The 20,317-nt window shown below is 38.6% G+C and overlaps 1 protein-coding gene across 5 annotated transcripts in view; it reads left to right on the top strand.

The window, feature by feature from the left end:
* yrk (Yes-related kinase) overlaps positions 1-16,303 on the top strand; it is a 169,639-nt gene extending 153,336 nt beyond the window's left edge. For all 5 annotated transcript variants that reach the window (XM_039739758.1, XM_039739756.1, XM_039739760.1 and 2 more), the window contains 5 exons: positions 2,807-2,986; positions 3,720-3,796; positions 3,934-4,087; positions 9,118-9,249; positions 10,901-16,303. In XM_039739758.1, the coding sequence (XP_039595692.1) occupies positions 2,807-2,986; positions 3,720-3,796; positions 3,934-4,087; positions 9,118-9,249; positions 10,901-11,109 (752 nt within the window). In that variant the 3' untranslated portion in view covers positions 11,110-16,303. The remainder of the gene's footprint in view (positions 1-2,806; positions 2,987-3,719; positions 3,797-3,933; positions 4,088-9,117; positions 9,250-10,900) is intronic.
* The last annotated feature ends 4,014 nt before the right edge of the window (positions 16,304-20,317 follow it).

Below are 20,317 nucleotides of genomic sequence, written 5' to 3' on the forward strand. Positions count from 1 at the left end.
ATTCATCTGTTATCAAACAAGGATAATCCAATTCAGGGATGCAACAGTAGCTCAAGATAGATTAATCCACCAGATAACATAATTATAAATTTCTCATTCTGTTAAATCAGTTAATTAGTTGCCGAGCACAGAGGCCTGCCTGCCTGCCAGTCCCGGTCTAGGTCCTGATTTTACTTGATAGGTTTCTGCTACCCTTGACTCTAAAATGGAAAATCTAAAATGGAAATCTATAAATCTATAATAAAATAGTTTCTGAAAATGAAGGAATAGATGAGTTAATTAATAAACAAACTAATTAATTTGGTAGTGATTAGCCAGTGTATCAATGCAATATAATCATTTTAAACCAAGTTCAGAGGCGCAGGAGGTTAGAGCACCAACATCTGGCACTAGGCAGGAATTGACACTGGTCTGGACACCAGTCCATCGCAGGGCCCACCTCAGCACCCACACGGACACAGCTTGGATTCACCTATTAGCCACATACTGTATGCACATCTTTGGAAATAGAGAGGAAGATCACACAGATATCATTGAACGAAGGATGCTGATTCTGTGAGGCAGCAACCCTAGCAGGCGCACCACCATGCCACCCAGTTTATTACTGTAGCAAATATTAAGTGAATTACCATCCATCCATCCATTGTCTGACCCGCTGAATCCGAATAGGGTCACGGGGGTCTGCTGGAGCCAATCCCAGCCAACACAGGGCACAAGGCAGGAACCAATCCTGGGCAGGGTGCCAACCCACCGCAGGACACACACAAACACACCCACACACCAAGCACACACTAGGGCCAATTTAGAATCACCAATCCACCTAACCTGCATGTCTTTGGATTACATAACCAGTAAATGAGCTATTCAGTTAATTAATGAAATCATTTTTAGCAAGTTAAATAACTGATGGTCCAGTGTATCAATCAATTATTAATTTGCTAAATAATTGACTCGTGTTAATTCCAGCTGCCCATTTTAAATCTCTTATTTAGTTCATGGTTTTAGGGAGAGGGTCCTTATTAAAATATTAATTAATGTATTAGATAATTGATTAACTAGTGGACCAGTCAGAAATCAATCAGCTAATGTATTTCTCATTGAATTAATTAGGTTATTAATTACTTCATCAATTAACTGCTTACTTAAGCATTCAATCACATTATTAATTTTAGTTCCTTTTTCACTGTTTTAATGTATTGATCAGTTACAACCCATTTATTTTATATTATTGCTCTTTTCTGTATATGGTGCCATGTTTACATACACATTATCTCCAAACACATGCACCGTGTTTATGGCCAGGATGGCACAATTTAGTGGCAGGTCAAGTCACTTGTGATAAGCCTCATGCAAGGAAAGGCTGTCTGAGAAGAGAGAATTACGAGGAGAGGAAATCAAAGCCAAAGTTGAAATTAGTTATCTGTGCAATCGTTCATCACCATCAAAACGCTAATCAAAGAATCATGGTAAGGAAAACAAAAACAAAAGTCATGAACTAGGAAATCTAAAGTACCTAAACACACGCTTACAAAAAATAAGAAAAGGTTGCCAGTTGCAACCTCTTAACTTGTCAGGTGCCACAACCTCCAAGGCCACGTCCCTCAGCAACCAGGAGTGCATCCCAGCAAGGAGATGTAAAAATCAACATGGCAAATCCGGAACTCTTTTAAAACAATATTATAGAACGAAAACACACTCATTGTTTTCTTGTTTACAAGTACACACACAAAACCAGGTTAAGGTGAGTAATCCGGTTAAGGCACAAACCATGTTTTCTTCAAAAAAATCCCGTTTACATGTGTGAGTTCACTTACGTAGTTCTCCTTTGGCAAAATGTTCCAATGGCATTAAAATGTGCTAAAAGTAAGATTAAACATCACTGACGGCTGCCTGTGTCTCCCGAGATTGTGCTGCTGAGCTTAGCACTGTATGTTGAGGTCATCAGCATAAATTTAGCAGTTTCAACCAGGAGAAGAAATAATGCAGTTGTCTGAGCATTTGCCTTAGGAAATTTATCTTTGTGGTCTCTTCCACCGCTTTCTACACATGGCTGCTGGATGCATGTGTAATGCAAAGACATACTCGGGCTCAAATAGTGTAACAAACATGCACAGGATACAAAATCCTTAATTGCAACTATGGTAAGGGTGTACATGGCCACTTGACTGGATTACTTGCAGAGAACTCTACATGTGTTAACCCGGTTTATCTGAGACCAATATCTCGATTTCTCTAACCAGAATAAAAGTAAAAATGGCATTTTTGAAACCATGTTTCTTTGATTATTAAAGTGCATGTAAACACATTCAATGTCAGAAATGAATTATGATTGCAAATAAAGAACAGCAAAATAGGCTCAGAGGTACTTGTAAAACATGAATAAAGAACACCAATCCTAACCACTTGCTCAGTATCACTTTAGTGTCACTTGAGGACTTTCCATCCATCTTGTACCATGGACCACACAGCCCCCCCATTTTGAGAGCAAGCAATATTTGGTCTTTTTTTCTCTGTCTCTCATTCACCATCTATTTTTTTTTTGTTTTCTCCTGCAGTCCTAGCTTTGCCCACTATGACAATTAAGCACTACAGCCCTCTTGCAGTCAATCTCTCCCAAACATTCCCCATGTCATTTTTGTCTCAGAGTTGTTAAAGTGTACTTAATGAGTAATTCCCAAAAACTAATTGTGTTCCATTATTCTCATTTCCATCCTGACCGCCGTCAGCCCTGTTTGTTATTCTCTGCATGCGCCTGCTGAGTAAGACACTCACGACTCCTTCTGGGGGCCCTGTCATTTCTGTTCAGGCATGTGGAACGGCACCACAAAAGTAGCGGTGAAGACGCTGAAGCCAGGCACTATGTCACCTGAGGCCTTTCTGGAGGAGGCCCAGATCATGAAGAGGCTGCGACATGACAAGCTGGTGCAGCTGTATGCTGTTGTCTCAGAGGAGCCCATCTATATTGTCACCGAATTTATGAGCCAAGGTACTGACAACAACTGGTTCTGTGCTGAGGCTCCAGCCTGGCACATATCCTGTGAGTCATGACACGAAAGCCCATAACAGGGATGTTGATTTATTCATTGCTACTATAACTCGGTACTGCCTACCGCAGACACATGACTGGGCTAGGCTGGATGCTCCTCTGCCACCAAGAATATCTTGCACATGGATAAAAGTTCACACAGTCTCCCAATTTAGACACAAGCACTCTACCTCTCAGCTTAGACTTTGGAAGAATGGCCACCAGGCTCTTCTCCCTGCTTAATCTGTAACTGGACTAGAGGTGACACTACACTGTCTTATGAACTTCTAGACTATAGACTGTACTGGGGCACAATGCCACACCACTTATATCGAGACTTTCTATAGCTAATAGGCTCTATTGCCTCCCATTTTAGACTCTGCTGGCCACTTTATGTTTCTTTACACATTTTTAGACAAGTGGTCCACTGAAGTAGATCTGGGGCTTTTCTGCCTCCCAGTTTAGACTGCTTAGACTATGGGTTACAGTCTTTCCACGATTTATCTTGTTATTGTACAAGAGGTTTAGATTATTAAGGGAAACAGACCACACTGCCTTACAGCATATCATGTGCTTTGACAATGAGATCCTGCCCATCTCTCTAATTCTCTGCATTCAGTGTGAGGCCACAATTAGCTTTGCTCAGATATTATACAACTCCAGGAAACTACTAATGTACTTTTTTTAAAATCAGGAAGCTTGTTGGATTTCCTGAAGGATGGAGATGGACGGTATCTTAAATTACCTCAGCTAGTGGACATGGCCGCTCAGGTAAATGATTTGTCGCATGCAGAGATGTGCACTCAAACTGTCAGGAGCTGCACGACAGTGACCTCTGCTGTTCCTTCCAAGCTCTACTTTCAGCTTAATTTCACTCTTTGCTGCCTGTGTCTTTGTGTTCTTTTCAGATTGCAGCAGGGATGGCCTACATTGAAAGGATGAACTACATTCACAGAGATCTACGGGCTGCCAACATCTTAGTGGGTGACAATCTAGTGTGCAAAATTGCAGACTTTGGATTGGCTCGGCTGATTGAAGATAATGAATACACGGCACGACAAGGTGAATGATCAGATTTTTTGATCCAGTGCTGCTGTCCTGCTTAGTATTTCGCATAATTTGCTGTAATCTCCAGTCTGGAACATGAACAACAGGGAATGACTCTGTGTGTCACCCTATCATAAAGCATCAACTAAGGTTAGGGAGCATCACAAAATTGAGAAAACAAGTAACAATCACAATATCCTATTTATACTAATGTCTTTCTTTAGTTTTTTTCAGCTTTGGCTGTAACTGATTTGTGGTATAATAGCATCTACCTTTATGGTTGTACTGAGTCACTTGAAAACACAGAGGACAGATCATCGTCACGCAGCAATGCAAACAAAAATGGTGGAACTGGCACCAAAGCATGTGCTGCCATACAGTATCAGAACTTGACATCAGACTCCCAGCCATCATTCTGTATTATATTATATTATATAATACTAGCCAACCCGCAGCATACCATACGCCACATAATCAGGCCGATTATTAATTATTCTTAAGCACAGGGAGAAAATTAACATTTGAAAAATCAGTAATGTAATAAATCAGCAACAAAAGCAACATTGTAACAATGCACGGAACGAACCAACACACAACCGTCCGTGACTGAAAACTGTCGGACCACCATCGTGCCTTGTCCTGCCAGACGGAGGGATGCGAGTGCACTGCACTCAGGCGCGCCGCGGCATAACAAACGCTGCATAATTATTTATTGATGGTTGAATACTTCTGGAAAGACACAGTTGTCTAAAAAGGGAGGGTTTGAGGCTACAACAGAAAGTGAATGAAAAGATGGAACTCTGGAGAGAGCAACATATAATTGTCTGTGAGTGAAGAAGACGCATGTTTGTCGCGGATGCGAATTGCTGTATGTAGCGTGTAAAACAGTGGTGTCTTGCTTGTCGGCGGCTCAGTGAATCCACGCCCCTTCCGGTGTGCTTTCCATGGTTGTCTTGCCTTAGTGAATTATATATTATATTATATTATATTATATTATATTATATTATATTATATTATATTATATTATATTGTCTCATAGTTTCAGAGATGTGGGTTTAAGTGCCAGTCTTCTTTCATTTCTCATCTCCGGGTACTACAGTTTCTCTCCCGCATGTTACGGACGTATCAGCTCTCTTAAGTTGAACCCGGTGTGAATGTTGATTTATGAGTGTGCCCTGTACCCGACTGGCACTCTCTCCAGGGTTGGTTCTCTCCCTGAATCCCTATAACAGATAGCCAGAGCTAATTATGACAGCATCAAGCACAAGGCTAACAGCAAACCCAGAGAGACTGTTGGCCTATCATCAGGTACATGAATTCAACTCATATCAAGCTACCATAGAGTCACCAGTTTATCATACTTGCATGTTTGTGAGATGTACAGTAGGGTGGGGAAAATTGAAGTACCAATAGAAAACCAATACAAAGGAAAAAAGATATGAAAAATAATTTCCTAGAAGTTGAAAGCATCATCACCAACCACTGCACCATTATGATGCCCGATATCTTATTATAGCACAACATACTGTATATTACCCTTCTTGAATCATAGTAGTGTCACAGGCAGGCAAAACGTATCCTTGCAGCATTCAGTGCAAAGCAGGAACTATTGTATGGCAGCGTTTCTCAACCTTTAAGTATTTGCGACCTGAGTTTTCATAACAGTTTTAATCACGCCCCCCCCTAACATTTTTTTCAAATGTAGATGCATATTTTATTATACCCACTTAACTTTTATTGACATTTACCTAACTCTATATTTATTGTTCTAGTATCAGAATGTAGTTTAAGTTAATTTGTTTTGGTTTCAACAGATGTTTTTTTCATATTTTTGATTCTTGTTATCTTTTTTTCACATCTTCGCGCCTCCCTTTACGTTACTTCGTGCCCCCCTAGGGGGGCCTGCCCCACAGGTTGAGAACCACTGATGTATGGGATGCTAATCCATTACAGGGTCCACTCATGCACATACATTTGTTAGCTGATCTTGTTCCCACTCTCATTTTGCTATATTAATGAAGTCAGATCACGAGAATGTTGTTATGATTGTGTATGTTGGCGATTTTTGAAACATTTAAGTATTTTTTTTTCTGAATGGTTATTTCACATTGTGTTTTTTGAAGTTCTAAACTTAATTTTGCTTTTATTTTCATTACATACAATTCTTTCAGTCATTTGAAAATGTTTTGCAGTTTTTGCCTATATTTTGGTTTTCCCGCAGTGCCACTATTTTGTGTTGCCATCTTTATAATGCTTGAATGATTCTCTTGGAACACAGTCCTGGAAGTTATGTGGCTGATGTCATCATTCCGCTACTATAAAAGTCAACACGTCTGATGTGTCAATATATGAGTTTGCGGATATTCTAAGAAAATAATCTTTGTACATGTGTTGGTTTTTGCTCTTTATATTTCCTGGTTCTAACTTCTGCTTTTAAATACCTGACTGTAATTCTTGGGTTTTGATTGTGAACAGTTAAAGAGTAGGACTGATATTAGGCTTCAACTCCTTTCTTCTTTTTATGTTACTTTGCCTGGTCATTCCCTTTCACTTGGTAGTGTGGTGTAATGGTTAAGGCTTTGGACGTCAAACCCTGAGATTGTGGGTCAAAATCCCGCTGCTGACACTGTGTGAACATGAGCTGCCTGTGATCCAATTGGAGAAAATAAAGAAATGTAACCAACTGTTTCTCAAATGTTATATGTTACCTTAGATAAAGGTGCCAGGTGAATAAAAAAAATGTAATGATATATATATATATATATATATATATATATATATATATAAAGATCAGTGATTTTAGAAAATTAGCTCTAAGGAAAACATGAAAAAATGTGTGGTAGTGTCTATGTGTTGTCGTCTGTGTATATAAACTCCTCACACTTGACTTATCTTCATAAATTTTAAGAAGGATTAGTGCTGGTCAAACCCAATTATGATAGATAAGATAGATACTATAAGGCAGAAGATTGTTCTTTTTTAGAAATGCCACTGTTTGCCCCTGTCAACTCCTCATCTGCAGTTCCCTTAGAGCAATTACCCACTTATAAAGGGTGAGTCATGCCACCGTACGTGACAAGCCCATTAAAAGCTTTGGTTCTGGTGCAGATCATGTCGGAGGAGTGCTTTAAAAAGTGCTACCTTCTAATGAAGGACATGTGCAAAACAAAAACACCAATCTTTTGTTTATTTTATAAGTAGACTGTGGCCATAACTACAATTTAAAAGCAGCAGATAACAACAAAATGTCTTCAGTAAAACTGATGAGTTTAGGTCATACTAACCTAATAATAATCATCATCCTCATCGTTAAGTATGTTGTGGCACCACTGTAGTGTCTGGTTAGCCCTGCTCCCTCCTGAGGTCCCAAATTTGAATCCCACACCAAGTTTCTTTCTTTTAGATGTTCCCATTCTCCCTTCATGCTTGCATAGGTTTTCTTCCTAGACCTTAAAGACTGTGCTACGTTATTTGGTGATTCTAAGCTGGCCCTCAGTGTGTGTTTCTGTGCATGCAATGGCACTATACTGGGCTGGCACCTCATCCAGGGTTTGTTCATGCCTTTCATCTGCTGCTGCCTAAAACTGACTGCATTCCCCAAGTGATTCTGAACAGAATTAAGAGGATTTGAAAATGTTGTGTTACGGTACATTATTATTATTATTATTGTTGTTGTTGTTGTTGTTTAGTGGCAGTAGTAATAATAAGTACTTACAAAACATTTATTCTCAGAGCTGGCAGAAATTGTGAGAGGTTGATACGCACTCATTTCTAGTAAAATAACAATCATCATCATCATCATCATAATCCTGCAATGAACTTGTGCTTTATTCAGTGCTGCTACCTGTCTTGTGCACAGGATAGGCTGAAGCCTCCCATAACCCTAAAATGAACTAAGTGAGCTTGGGATATTATAATGTTATGTTATAATAATAATAATAATAATAATAATAATAATAATAATAATAATAATAATAAAGTGATACCTATTACTTGCTATTGTATAATTATTAACAACAACCAACCCATATTCAAAGATAGCAAAGATCAGCCTCTAGAATGTGTGTAAAGCTGCTTACACATGCCATATTGGGGCAGCATGGACACTACATTTAGCACAAGAGCTGTACAGAGGAAGCAGCCATCTTCCAGAATGTTGTTCTGTAATAAATTGAAAAATAAATAAAATTAATTTGGAGTTTCCATGCTGTCAACCAGAATGCAAAACTGCAAAAATAATTGCAAATGTATAAATTAAGACAGGTTATGTTTGCGCTGTATAATGTAGTTAGGTGAATTATTTGTGTAGTTTGGCCTCCATATTACAATAAAGAAAGTGCCAAGATGAGCAACAAAAACTACTGTTAAGTCTCAAGGATGCAAGCTCTCAGGAAAGATTGAAGGAGTGACTTTTTTCAATCGAAGTAAAAGTGACATGATATACAGTAAGTGTTTAAATTTAGAGACAGAATAAATAGGGTGGAAGTCAGATCTTCAGTAAGAACATGGAACACAACTAGTATTTGCAAAAATGTTAGGAAGTATCCATATTTAAAAGATTTTCACCTATCTAGGCAAGGGTGCAAAGTTGGAACTTTGAGTATTGTGCCTACAGGATGTCTCATCAGCTGCAAAAGAATTTGGCTGTTGATTTGTATTACGGTGAACATTATGTACCAGAATATTGCTCAATAATTAATTAGTTACTTCCATAAGCTTTGCATGTAAGACAAAGCAACTATATACAGAGTGCAAAGGGAGCTCAAAAGTAGCACACTCACTAATTTCAGACCCTGATCTGTGAATTAACAATTATGACATAATTATTATATGAAAATGATGCCTTTAAAGCCCTGTTCTGAATAGTAGAAGAACATTATTAATACATGTGATTGTGTACTTAAATTAATCAAATCCTGAAATATTTTTAAATGAATTACTTTAGCTTGAGTTTTATCCAAAGAATTAGATAGAGAACACAAGCCAGAAACTAAGTTCAGATTTTTCTCATTCAATATTTTTCATTTTATCCTTTTAAATTTTAGGTGCCAAGTTTCCTATCAAGTGGACTGCACCAGAGGCAGCACTCTACGGCAAATTCACAATCAAGTCGGATGTGTGGTCCTTCGGGATCCTCATGACGGAACTTGTCACTAAAGGCAGAGTGCCATATCCAGGTAATGGCTCTTACAGTGATGTGAAATTGTCATTCATTTAATTATAGCTGCTGTTATAGGTGCCCACGACAGATGGCTGTGTGAGCTGAGTGCTGACCGTGCAATTCTGCTGACTGTAGGTTTGCCATTCCTGATTTTAAGCAGTTTTTTGATGGCATTGTGGAAAGACAGCAATGTGATATTACTGTTCACTAACCATCCTCTTTAAGAAGGAACTCATTCTCTCAGGCTGTTCCTGGGACTGGAGAGGGGAGAGAGCTTCATCCTCAGAACTTTTTCAAAAACACTGGCTAAGAATGTGACTACTTAACCTCAAGTACAAGAACTGGATTAAAAGATTTAATGAAATAGTTAACTGTGATTCTTTGGCTTCCACATGAATCATATTAGCCTGTATTCTAAGAACACTGGTGCAAATGAGGCATGTGAGTTGTCAATGATGGATAGAGGAATAAAGCATTGGAGATTCATTGCACAAAGGGCTAAGACAGCTGGAGACTCTCCATAGCAGTTCAAGGTCAAGGAAGTATCGTTCTTGGCAGTGACAGATAAATCGAGGGGCCTCATCAGTACAAAACTGCCGGCAGGGCAAATCCTGACAGTACGTGTCTGCGGTGGACAGTAGATCTTATATGTTTGTGGGATATCCTGGGAGGGCTTTTGCCAGGAGCATTGGCATTTTAAAGAAAGTGACAGAATGAGAGAAAGAGAGATGTTAAGAAGGAAATGTCCAAGGTGTGACCAACAAAGCTATACAGCCCTGCTAAGAAGCATATGGTACTGTGCTGCCACAAGTAACATGGTTAATGTTATAGAATTCTAGAACTTATTGCATATGGCAAAATAAGAGGTCCAAAGGGTGCATGGAGTTAATAAAAAGATATCTAGCTTGGTATCCCTGATGCATATATAGGGATGTCCCTAACCTTAAAGGTCACCTCAAAAAGTAGTTTAATGTCACACCCAGCCCAAGAGGTTGTTGATTGTAGAATCAGAATAAGAGTTGTTGGTAAGCACAGAAAGAAGAACAGTTAGAATTAGGGACAAACAGAGGAAATAGCAGTAAAGAGGCTCATGTGGTGCTCGAGGTACGGTTTCAGAGTGTGGACAAATGTACATGCCAGCCCATTAAGGAATATTTTAGCTGTTCTAGGATAGCCCAGAGAGTGATTGGGTACTTATGATTATTTTACCCTTTAGACCTTTTCTTAATTCCATCCTGGTATTTTACTTATAATAAAAGTCTTCTGTTTATTACCTTAGCTTCGTTTGACAATATTCTGCAGTGAGTGGAGACAGCACCCTTTCTCTTTCACAACTACCAAAAGACATTGGGCTATTGCCAATTGCAAATGAAATCATAGACAAATGGGGCTGTAGCTTATAGTAATTATGGATATAGTCAAAAGGGGTATGTCTACCAGCAAAGCTGTACACTTCCATGGCTCTTCAGTGCCTGAGTACACTTTGTCTTCATTCTCAGTGGCTACAGACCTGACTAGCAGCTGTAAAATGAAAACTGAATGTGTCTAAGGGCATGATTTAAAATATCATAAATCAATAATTTTCTTTTAGACACATAAATCAAATAGACTGCCAGAGTAGTACAGATGGCATTAATTCATCTTCTTGATGTTTCCCTTCATGGCAGGAATGAACAATCGAGAAGTCTTGGAACAAGTGGAGAGGGGCTACCGCATGCCGGCCCCTGTAGGCTGCCCAGCTTCACTGCACGAACTCATGTTACAGTGTTGGAAGAAGGACCCCGAGGAGCGTCACACCTTTGAGTATCTGCAGTCTTTCTTAGAGGACTACTTCACCGCTACTGAACCTCAGTATCAGCCTGGGGAGAACCTCTGAGTAGACCACTTGGGAAAGACAACAGCTTCACCACAAATGAGCTTCAAGCACCAAGGACCCTGGAGTTCTTACTGCTGACACTTGCACAGACCAAGCTGCCAGCTACAGGCCTTGCAGGATCTACTAAAACAGATTAGTGAAACAATGAACTTCGTCATACTCATTGGGGTCTTCTCTCTGGTGGTCTGTTGGGGTAACAAAAGCGATGATATGTACTTTCACCCCATAGGCTCCAAAACTGAAACTTCTTATTGACCGTGCAAGACTTTTGCCCTCGGTTTGTGCCACATTAGAGTGCCCCTTGTGGGAAGGATGAAGCGAGGAAGTCTCCCTCCCCTTCCTCCTTTTTTTAGTGATTTCCTGCACAGACACTGAAAAACTGTAGAGAGCAACCAAAAGAGTTATTTTTCTCTTTTCCAAATTGCACTTTTTCCAGCAGATATTTTCTACTTCTTAAAACCTGTTTTGTTTCTTTTCACTAACAGAGAATTTCCCTTTATATTGTATTTTATAAGCATTTACCTAGAGCTCTCATTTAATATTACAACGGTTGTGATGTTTAAAGTTATTTAAGTTATGCTTTACAAAGTGGCTTTGTTGTGGTCGACCGCCATTGTTCAGATTATTCACTTACTGCAAAAACAAGATGCCATCTCTGGACTTTTATTGCAAGTGCTTTTTATTTTATTTTATTTTATTTTATTATTATTGCATCAAGCTTTATAAAACATCCTGTAAGTGGCACTGGAAATGTCTGAGTGTGTTACAGTTCAGTGGGCAAAATGTGAAATGGTGTTTTTTAACAAAACCTTGGAGACTTTGGGCTTTACCTTTTGAAACTGAAGCAGTTTCCTTTAACTCAGGTCTTATCTGAGTTGATTTTTTAGCATTAATTGTTGACCAATTTTATGTGGCTCTAGTTTACAGGAAAACATCAAGTAAAACCTAGTGTTCTAGGGTCATTTTAATGTCTTATATGCCTTCTCCTTGCACCTGTCTTATAGGCATCTCATATTGTACTTGGGTAAATAATTCCTTTTCATTGGTAGACTGTGGGGCATCTGATTAAAACACAGTATTTGGAAAATATTGGTCATCCGTGAAAAATATGTTTTTTAAAGGAATTTGAACAGTTTGACATAGGATGGTCAGTGACTTAAAGGTCACAAACCTGAATCTATGGATAGAATGTTTTGCATAGTTTTGTCTAAAAGATTTAATGATCCTTACTTTTTTCCACACCTAAATTGTCTCTTTTATGCATGAAGAGCTCTTTGGCAGCTAGGCCAGACACAACAGCATAAAGTCGTAATAATTACGTTTGCTCTTTGTCACCATCTGCTATAACGCTTTGAGAATAAACGTCACGGTCAGCAAGCCAGTCACCTTCATATATTCCATCTGAGGTATTACTAAGTTTACAATCAGAGGCATTTCGTAAGATTTCCTTGTTCACGCTGTAAATAACGACTTGGTAATTTCTTTGTTCTCAATATCCAGTCGCATTTGAAGAATTTTCTTAATACTAACTGGGAGAACACATAATCTCACTATGGAATTCACAGCCATTTTAAATTTACTCACACGGTGTTGCTTCCTTCATTATTTCCCCCAATATGTGGAGGTTAGGTCAACTGGCAACTCTAAATTGACCCAGTTTGAGTGATCGTGGCTTGTGAGGCAATCACATCCTGTCCAGGGGTTGCTTCCACTTTGAGTCCAATGCTGACACATTTTTCAAAACTTAGTTTGTTAAAAAAATGAATACAGTATGTTATCCCTTCACAATCTTACAATCGATAATCATTTCATCTTATGTACTGGTTAGTGAACTTGATCTAGTAATAATATGGCTTGTTCACACATAAACAGAAATTTCTCAGTTTCTGGGAATCATACTAGAAAATTGGTCGGGTTGTGTGTTCAAGAATATCAACAGCAGCTTTCCTTTACACATAAGCCTGACCGAGCAGTTCAACTGGTAAAATCCTAGTGTCACCATTTTGCTTGGACAGGGTTAATTTGAGTAGGAAAATCAAATGTATGACCTGGAAAAAAACTCAAAAAAAACTTTCAGTCCTACCTGTACCCAATAATGTGAAGATATATTTGAGTTTAACATAACATAAAACATTGTGTTGTCTCCTGCCCTTCTTTCTGAGGCTTCTAAACCCACCACTTCATAGCTAATTTTACAATTATTGAGATATGTTTCCTCTTAAAAGCCATCTTGTTTATTTTCATCACCAGCTTCCACATAATTAACATATTGGATATCAAGTGACACTTTGTAAGGCCTGCATTGAAAACTAGTGTGGCCTTACCATTGCAGTGTCCATCCAATCAAAGAAAAATGGGAGACCATTATAAGAAATTCTCATGTGGGGATTGAAATTTGGTTTGTTAAGTTTGACATGATTGTATAGAATGTTGGTTTCTTCAAATATATTTCAATAAAAAATAAAGATGTTCATGCATCAATATCATATGTGATCTAAATCCATAACTCATACAATTCAGAATATTACGGTCAAAGTCACTTTTATTATCCTAATGGGGAATTTGTTTTCAACAGTAAAGTACAAAAAAATAGGATACTGTTACACAAATTGTTATACTCAGTAGATGCACCCAGAGGATTTATACAGAAAGGGGTAATGAGCTAATAACAATACACCATAATAATTCTGAATTCGGTAGAATCCCTGCAGCTACTGGAATTTCATGACACTCTACTCAGGATGATTTTGAACTTTTGTGTGGCTCTGACCCACTAGGGAAGAATTAAAGCCCACTGCAGAGTGTTCATTCATTCATCCATATTACTTAGGGTCATCATTTGATCATGTATCAGATAGCAATTTGCAGAATATTAAGACCAATGGCTCATGATGCTCTATAAAGACCACATCGAATGGTTTGAGACTCCAGCCCATACAATATATGAGTTTCCTATGAATTCTTCAAATGTCCATATCCAAGCAGTGCCATAAACACACACAATTGTAAATCACTGTGGTTTGCTTTTGCTAAGAGTTCTTTACCCTTGTTAAGCTCTCCTCCTTTCTCCAAGCAGCACTTTTTTTTTTTTATTTTGTATATCCACTTAGTCACGTGTGTTTGCTCTATAGGGCTTTATAACCCAAACATGCCATACCACCCAGTATAAAACATATTAAATTTCTTCAAAATGAATAATCACTATTTTAGTTGTCATAGGAGTGTCCTATCTGTGAATATTTCTGACAGCATTTTCTTTAGCCAACGAAGCCAGGATTTACTCCTATTTTTTTGGAAGCAAACATTAAGATTACAGAGACAGTGTCACGATTTATTGAGTTAATAAAAACATGGGTGTATGTTAATGTATACATTTATTGGCTTACTTTTCATATAGCATATCAATTAATGTAATAATTGACCACACGTTCCTTTTAGCAAATTATCAAATCTTCAGTTGGTCTCTTTGCAAAACAATGATTTGAGTTTATCCTTAGAGTTCATTCTCTAATGATTTTTTTTATCCATTTTGGCCATTATCTCAGCAGGACAATTTAGCAACAGGACTACTCAATTCAGTCCATGGTGGGCCAAAGGCTGCAGGTTTTAATTGTAATGCATCTCTAAATCAGATGACAATTCTTTGTTTTGATTAGACCCTTCGCTAGTCTGATGTCTTGTTGTCCTTTTTCTGTGCTCAGAATGTGACAACAATATAAAATATATATAAGCTGCCGATAAATACTGTGATAGGTTTGTCCACATGGGTGCATTTCCTGTATTTCTTTGCTGCTATTCTTATATAAAACTGATTGACATTTACATTAAACAAGTTCAGGTGTAAAGAATAATGAAAATGTGCCTTCTCTTTAGGGCCAATAGTCTTTTACAGTGAGAGGTAAAGGCCTGATGGGAAGAGGCTTCCTCTAATAGTGAAATGATAGTTCAGAAACTCAATGAAATACTGTGCTCTGCTTGCTGCTGAGCTGCCTCCCTGACTGCTCCTCTTTCTAAAAAGCACTACTAAGATTAGTTTTCCTGCCTCATTTGTGGGTTGTCCCTATGTGTCCACCTGGAGGTAGAAAAGAGCTGTTAATTATGCCACTATCCTACTGACTATACGATTTAGCATAACAAGCTGAACCTGCTTAATGCAATTTAGGGTCATGGGAGGCACAATGCAGAAACCAGCTCTGGGCAGGATGTTAATCTATCATAGGCAATCGTGACATTTTAACACATAATACAATTTTCTCATTTCCTTAGGTTCTTTTTTGTATTTTGGACTAAATAACATTAGGCTCAAAGCCCATTTTAGCATAGCCATAAAGTTTTGGTAAGTGTTCTTATAAGGCCAAACCACTGTCAGCCACAAAATGAGACCCTTCTCCCTTTGGCTCAGGTAGCACCCCGAGCCTAAAAAAACAAAATATATTTCTGGGAATTAAAGAGCTTCGAAAGGACTCAGGTTTACTAAACACTGTCAAAAATTGAAATGAAAAAAAAAAAAACACTGTTGGGAACCTTATTTAAGCCAAAAATTAAATAAGGAACACACCTCTGTCTTAGATTAAGAGCTTGGCTTCAACAAAAAACTTGCATGCACTGTGGCCCTCATTGGAGGTAGTAGAGTAGTCCGAGTTTAGGCCCAAACACTCATATTTAAGGAGTTTCCTCCTGTGCTCAGAAAGGAGGTGCTGAACAATAAGTTACACCAATTTATTTGTACTGCATATCATATGATGTTTGTCCAATTGATTTATTTTTACTTCTGATGTTGTTAAACAGAGGTATAGGATGGATTTTACAGAGAGCACCTTCTACTGATATTCATTTCTGTCTGGCGTTGTATTATTTCCTAGAATCCTCTTACAAAGTTAATAAAGGAGTATTGAGATTGCCCACTCAGTCATTGGCTTATATACTGGTTACTGGGTTTAGTTAAGGGTTCTTGGGTGGGGCGGTCAGCGGTCTTCTCATTTTCTTCTGCCTCGTGTGTTTTCATTTCTGTTCACCCCAGTGATTGGTGCTCTCTGCTTTGGGTGAGAAAGATTAGGTGACATTTCAGCACTGTTTGAAATTGTCCATTCCTGTTTGAAATCTTATGCTCATGTGGTTATTTGAGATCACACCTTACCTCTCTTGAAAATGCCTTTTTTTCTAGTGTGTAAATAAAAATAATGAATACATTGTTTCTGAGGAGTCTTTGGCTGTTTTTCTTGAACCTTTTCAAAGATGCCTTTTTGCATGAGAGTTTCTTCTTCACATTCTTTCCAATTTGCATTTCTCTGTATTTGCTGCTGAAACACCTTTGACCTCCTTGAATCTGAATCATAACGTAACATTATTGAAAATTCTCAAACTTGCTTAATCCAGTTCAGGGTCACGAGAGGGACAGAATGTACTAGCACTGAACAAGACATCAGCCCAGTCTAGAGCCTGATCATACTCACACCCACACTCATATGGGATGTTCTGAAGTCTTCAATCATCTTCATATGTACAGTATCTCCTATATAGCACTCAAATAATAAGTCACAGAGATACAACAAGCCTTAGACCAGCCAAAACTATCTCCTGATTTCAATTTAATTGAGTGTTACTGAAGTCAGGATCCAGCAGACCTCTCTCTCTTTTACTTCCTTTGCTCCTTGCAGGCAACTTTTGACCACCTCCTCCCAATGCCAATCCCAACAGAATGATGTTAGACAGCTCCCTTTATGCTGGATCCAGGAGTACTTCTAGTGCCACAACTTTGCAACCAGAGAACATTTCCTGGTCAGCCCAAACTTGCATAAAACAAGGGATCCCTCTTCCAGCAGCACACTCTAGCGGCACCAAGGTAAACCCAAAAGGGCTGCCCTCCTGAACTGTGAGTCCAATGAAATCCTGCATTTTGTCCAAATTAGGACCATGCCCGTGGAGCACTGCCACCTATCATACTGGGGGATGAATTGCTCTTTGTAGGCGTTCTCCACCAGTCCATTCAGGGCCATTTTAACAGCATTATAGGCCCCCAGGCAAAGCAGTGCACTGAGGCCACTACCTACATAACCACTCAGCAAGTCACAACATACATAGATTAGCATGGTGCCCCTATGCTCGTGGACACCTGGGGCAACTGCCCAGTGTGCCCATGCATTAAGATGGCCCTGTGTCCATCCATTGTACTGTATATTTTCCACTGCTGAAAAAAGGGACTAGGAACCACTCCCCCATTCCTTTCGGGATGCCAGTCCATCCATTACATCTGTCACAACCCCTAGACATCAAAGTGAGAACTGAGGAATCATTTGACTAAATCCATGTAATGAAGATATAAAAAATAAATTCATGAACTTTATATCTTAAACTTTTATACTGACAATGTTTTATGTGAATGTTTGGCTGTGTTACATGCAATATGGTATATATTATAGATTTATAGGTTTTTTTTTTTTATTATCACAAGTGTGCAGAGTACAGAGAGATTCTTACTAGTATATTCTAATAGACATACAACAGGTCACCTCATACTGTTAACTTGGGACTGTCATCACATCATTTAGCACCGACATTAGGAATCCAAAATCCTTACCTAAAATGTGATGACTTCATGACATGGCATAATTTTATCTTCACCTCTCTGTCTTTACTGTTTCTCTTAAAAAATGACCCAGATGGGTTTGGCCTTTTTATAATCGATGAAGACGACTGCGCTGTTCAATCGCGTTTTCAGCCACAGAACACATCAGTGTATGACATACTGCCGATTGTCTTAATCAAAAGTTCCGTTTAACTAATCATACTCAATGTGCTAAAAATGTAGTTTTCATAATTTGTCGTATTTTAATTATTACTGTTTCTGTTTAATTTTAAATAAGGCAAAGGTACGCAGCTTGTATCCCTTGCTGGAGTAGCTACAACTCTCTATTCTTGTGTGCTTTTAAAGTCAACAACAGCACGCGTATGTATTTCCTTTGATTTAATTTCATTGACATGTTCAGCTGAATGAGTCTGAGAAAGGAACTCCTTTACAAGCCACTCCGCACTCTTTCATGGGCCCTTTCTGGTTAGTCGACATCAACAGTTGGGGAAGGAAGAAAAAAGTCGCCCGGTTCTTGCCGCGAAAATGAGCGCTGGTTGGAGGCGGGAAGACGGGGGCACGCAGCGCACTGCAGTTAGTACGTTCCCGCTCATTTACCGCCAAAAGCCAAAAGCTGCCTGCGCCGCCACAGCAAAGGAAGTCGGGGGAGAAGGCGCTCACACATCTGTCTGCTTCCTCCGGAGCTCCGAAAGTAGAGAACCACCAAGATGTGTGCCCCCTAGGTAAATAATAATAATAATAATAATAATAATAATAATAATAATAATAATAATAATAATAATACAGTGTATTTATAGCACTTCTTTCCCTACTCAAGGATGCCGTACAAAAGGTTTAGATAGCAGGTAAGTTGTATTTCTATTTTTAAAGACGTAGTAGTGACTTGACTTCTCTGATCTTCCAGGGGAAAACATTCCACAGGGTTGAAGTTGAAACAATGAATGCGCACAACACAAAAAATCGTACAAATATGGTAAAATCTACGGCAGCAATACGAAGATTTTTACCGTTTGTTTTTTTTTTTTACAATGATCATTTTTATATTTATTTGTTAACAGTTTATTTCTGTATTACTACTTGAATTGCTAAACAAAACTAAATTTGTATATGTAAAATTGATGCGACTTCGCTAAAAAGGAGAGTAAATACTGTAACATTATCATACGTTTTTCTATAAAAATCCATTTTTTCACAGTGTGCACCCAAGCAGAGGACTGACTTCAGGTAACTGAAGTTGTAAAAGATAGGAGGGATAACATGAAGCTTTGTCATCTAGCTTTGTAAGTTAACAGAATATTTTGTAGTGAATACAGTAAGAAGTGAAGCAAAATGACACCTGTTATTGGCAAACTAAAAAGATTTCAATATGCAAGCTTTCGGGACAACTCAGGCCTCTTCTTCAGGCAAGACGTAAACAAATGGGGGTCAATGTACTGTTGTTCTCTCAAAGTTGGCGTAGTGTTCTCAGGGCTTGGTGTGAGATCCACCAGAGTTCTGGACATACCGCAATTTTCTTAGAGCAGACTTTGGAAGAGCATATAATAAAGCGTTACAGCAGTCTAGCCCAGATAAAATAAAAGCATCAGTTAAACACTCAGCTCCTTGGTAACCCTGCCTACCACCACCCCCTACCACACCCTTTAAAAGGACTCACCGCTGGTCTTTCTGATGAGCACAAGCAAAATGAAGCTTTTTTTCTAGTTTGCATTTGTATTACTGGAGGTGCCTCAGTGCATCTTATTTTTCCTACTGTTTCCCTAAGCATTTAAATGTCTTTCCCACTTTCCTTTACTGTGGGTTATTTTAAATGGTTCCATGAATAATGTTTAACCTGAGGTGTATCCTGCATTCTCTATATTTCTCATCTTCAAATTTCTCAATTTTTGTTGTGAGACAAAATATAAGGGAATTAAAGTACCATGCAGATTCATTGTACTAGATAGGAGAACTTTATGAAGAGATCCTAACACTGTATTTTCACAAGGAGTTTCATCTGGTTGTCACTTTTAAAAATGCACAGTTCTCAGTAAATACTTTCTTCTAGTATGCCTGAATTACTGTATATGCAATAAATACTGCATGCATATAAGCAAAAAAAAAGGTTTGTTTCCATGGTCAGAGGAAAGAAGGTAAAAAGCATAATGTTTCACATGTATATCTTTCATCAGGCACACCTGCAAGAAACACTAACAACAATTTGTTACTAACCCTTACCTATTCTGTTTCTCTTCTTGGTACTCAAATGTGGCACTTGGTGCCCTGCCCACCTGCCAAGCTGGAATCATCAGGTAGATGGGTCCTTTTGTCGGATTAGCTGGCCCAGCACTTACTCAGCTGTATGTGGAATGGGCAATGGGGGATGCAGCTTAATGGCAGAGGTTTCTAGGACACATCCAAATCATGTTATGTGATATCATCTACTGTTGAATTCTGCTCTGCACTTGTAATATTTCTATTGCACTATTAAATTGTATTAAGGATTACGTGTGTTCTGTGCAGTGTATTGTATTGTATTTACCCCCTTTTTTTGACATACACTGAACGCCCAACCTACCTGGAAAGGGGTCTCACTTTGAACTGCCTTTCCCAATGTGTCTTCCATTTTTTCTTCCCAAGGGTTTT

The sequence above is a fragment of the Polypterus senegalus genome, chromosome 17, assembly GCF_016835505.1.
Source record: "Polypterus senegalus isolate Bchr_013 chromosome 17, ASM1683550v1, whole genome shotgun sequence".
Taxonomy (NCBI): Eukaryota; Metazoa; Chordata; class Cladistia; order Polypteriformes; family Polypteridae; genus Polypterus; species Polypterus senegalus.